The sequence below is a fragment of the Lipotes vexillifer genome, unplaced genomic scaffold (assembly GCF_000442215.2).
Source record: "Lipotes vexillifer unplaced genomic scaffold, Lipotes_vexillifer_v1.1 scaffold995, whole genome shotgun sequence".
Taxonomy (NCBI): domain Eukaryota; kingdom Metazoa; phylum Chordata; class Mammalia; order Artiodactyla; family Lipotidae; genus Lipotes; species Lipotes vexillifer.
Genome location: NW_006785389.1, coordinates 23,661 through 26,809, shown reverse-complemented (window position 1 = coordinate 26,809; position 3,149 = coordinate 23,661). Strand labels below are relative to the sequence as shown.

At 43.4% G+C, this 3,149-nt stretch overlaps 1 protein-coding gene across 1 annotated transcript in view; it reads right to left on the bottom strand.

Annotated features, from left to right (window-relative positions):
- Window positions 1–3,149, bottom strand: part of NLRP8 (NLR family pyrin domain containing 8) — a gene marked incomplete at its 5' end in the record, with an annotated part of 18,307 nt that overhangs the window by 9,384 nt on the left and 5,774 nt on the right. Inside the window, one exon of the mRNA XM_007457494.1 lies at window positions 341–508. Within this exon, the coding sequence (XP_007457556.1) occupies window positions 341–508 (168 nt within the window). The remainder of the gene's footprint in view (window positions 1–340; window positions 509–3,149) is intronic.

The following is a 3,149-nucleotide window of genomic DNA, read 5'->3' as shown; positions in this document are numbered from 1 at the left end:
GGGTGCCACAACTACTGAAGCCTGCTCGCCTAGAGCCCGTGCTCTGCAACAAGAGAAGCCACCACAATGAGAAACCCACGCACTGCAACAAACACCCAACTCAGCCAAAAATAAATAAATAAATTTATTTTTAAAAATATATATGTATAACTGAATCACTTTGCTGTACACCCGAAACTAACACAATATTGTAAATCAACTATACTTTGATAAAAGAAAAAAGCTGAGTGAAACTGACAACTGATTACAGTAAGATGTCAGGCAGGCTGAGCATGTAACCCCCACCTCTGAATGGACCACCTGGGTACCAGGGTTCTCTCTCCATCCCTCCCAGTCTCACCTCAGACACTGTAGAAAACACTGGGGGTGTTTCAAGGCATTGCACAGAAACTCCATGACCTGGCATCTCACTTCCGTGTCTTGTATTTCCAAGTATCTCAGGTACTCGTTTTCCACCAAAACTCTGATTAAGTCTTCATTCAACACGAGGGGGCTCACGTGCCTAAAGCTGCAGAGGTAAGCAGTGTCCGGGTATCATAGGCTCGCATCAGCCCATCAGCTCTTTTTTCTTGAACAGCTTTATTGAGGTATAATCGACACACCAAAAAAAGTGCCTCTACCATATACCTAATGCACCCAATTTCATGAGTTTGGATGTGTTCATACACCCATGAAACCATCACCACAATCAAGGTGGCTAATTAGTTTTTTTTTCCCCTCCAGCTTTGTTGAGATGATACAGATAACAATGTATCAGTTTAAATCACTTGTTGATTTGATGCACTTACATATTGCAAAATGATCACCACTTGAGCATCAGCTAACCGCCTCCATCTGGTCACATACTTACCATTTCTTTTTTGGGGTGAGAACATTGAGGATCTATTCTCTTAGCAACTTTCAAGTATACCACACAGTATTGTTAACTATGGTCACCATGCTGTGCATTAGAAAGTATTCAATGTTTAACTGGAAGTTTATAGTACATTTTTTGTGTGTGTGGTACGCGGGCCTGTCACTGTTGTGGCCTCTCCCGTTGCGGAGCACAGGCTCCGGACGCACAGGCTCAGCAGCCATGGCTCACGGGCCCAGCCGCTCCGCAGCACGTGGGATCTTTCCGGACCGGGGCGCGAACCTGCGTCCCCCGCATCGGCAGGCGGACTCTCAACCACTGCGCCACCAGGGAAGCCCTATAGTACATTTTGACCAACATTTCCCCATTTGCTAATTAGTTCTTCGTTCAATCAGTCCATAAATGCGTGAGGCCACTTTCTGTGCAGGCTCCAAACTGGATTCTCTTCTCAGCTCAGCCTCCTAGTTGGACGACCTTACGTGAGTCACTTAATCTCCCCAAGATTCATTTCACGTCCTCGAGAGAGCTCATGACGTTTTCCACGTAGGACGGTCGCGAGCGTTAACACAAGTGATGCCTGTAAGAGGTTCTGCATAGGGCTTGATGTAGAAAGGGAGGCACTCAAAAAATTGGAGCTAGGTACTCCCCAGGTGGTCCAGGGGTTAAGACTTTGCCTTCCAATGCAGGGGGTGTGTGGGTTCGACCTCCGGTCCGGGAGCTAAGATTCCCACATGTCTCGTGGCCAGAAAAGCAAAACATAAAACAGAAGCAATATAGTGTAACAAATTCAATAAAGATTTTTTAAAAATTGGTCCACATCAAAAAAAATCTTTTTAAAACAATGGGAGTTAATGACAATCTTTATAATAACAGGAGAGAAAATAGGTCAGATACTGGTCAAGTGGGCTATTTCAAGGAATTTTGATGAAATATTGAGTTTCTGGGTTTTAAAAACCATAAGGAGAGGGTGTATAAGGTAATAGCTAAGAGAACTGATTCTGGAGTTTAAATCTGTATCCCAATTACGTACCAGCTGTGTAACCTCATGCCCTAGCTTCCTCATGAAATACCTACTTCTTTAGGATGGTTGTGAGTTTTAAGAGCACTGAAATGTAATGCTGGACCTAAGACAGCCCAGCAGAGGGTGAGTGCTACATAAATATCTGTACATTTTTTGCTATTGAAGATAATGTTGCAGTGATGTTCTCAACCATTCCTCCGAGTATGTGCATATGTATTTACCTTGGGTGGATTTTAAAAAGTGGACCTTGGGGTCAAGGTGTATATGCATTTTTCATTTTGTAGAGCCTGCCAAACTGCAACTGGATCTGGCTCACTTTCTTCCCTCTTTCATGGAAATCTTGACCTGTGACACGCAGGGGCCTGCTAAGCGTGATGCATCACAGAAGTGTGGTGTGGTGATGGAGGAGGCGAGCCCCAGACCACCTGAGATGGAGAGCATTCCCCAAAGCTTACCAGCTGTGTGATCTCAGACAAGTCACTTAACCTCTCTGGTTCTCCCTTTAAAAAAATCAGGATAACAGTACTTACCCCAAAGGAATGCAGTGGTACACCATACTAAGTACCTGCTTAGGACATCACCATTCAGGCAGTAAAAACAACTAGGAGTTTTAGTTTTTTGAGGAACCTCCATGCTGTTTTCCACAGTGGCCACCAATTCATGTTTTCACCAACAGTGCACTGGGGTTCTCTTTTCTCTGCATCCTCACCAACACTTATTATCTCTTGTGTTTTTGTTGACAGGTGTGAGGTGATATGTCATTGTGGTTTTCATCTGCATTCCTCTAATGTTTAGTGATGTTGAGCCTCTTTTCATGAGCCTATTGGCCATCTGTATGTCTTCTTTAGAAAAATAACCTCACTTACATGTGAATCTAAAAAATAACGAAACTCATAGAAAAAGAGATCAGATTTATGGTTGTCAGAGGCGGGGGTGGGGGAATTGAGTGAAGGTGGTCAGAATGTACAAGCTTCCAATTATAAGACAAATAAGTGCTGGGGTGACTGTAGTTAACACTGCTGTGTGGTAGATTTGAAAGATGCTAAGAGAGTAGACCATTCAATCACTAGGAAAGAACATTTTGGTAACTGTATGAGGTGATGGATGGTAACTAAACTTACTGTGCTCATCATTTTGCAATATATGTATGTCAAGTCATTATGCTGTAACACTTAAACCTACAGTGTTATATGTCAGTTATATCTCAGTAAGACTAGGGAAAAAAACCTATGGACGTGGATGCCTTGAGCACGTCTAGCGTGAGCAGAGAGGGAA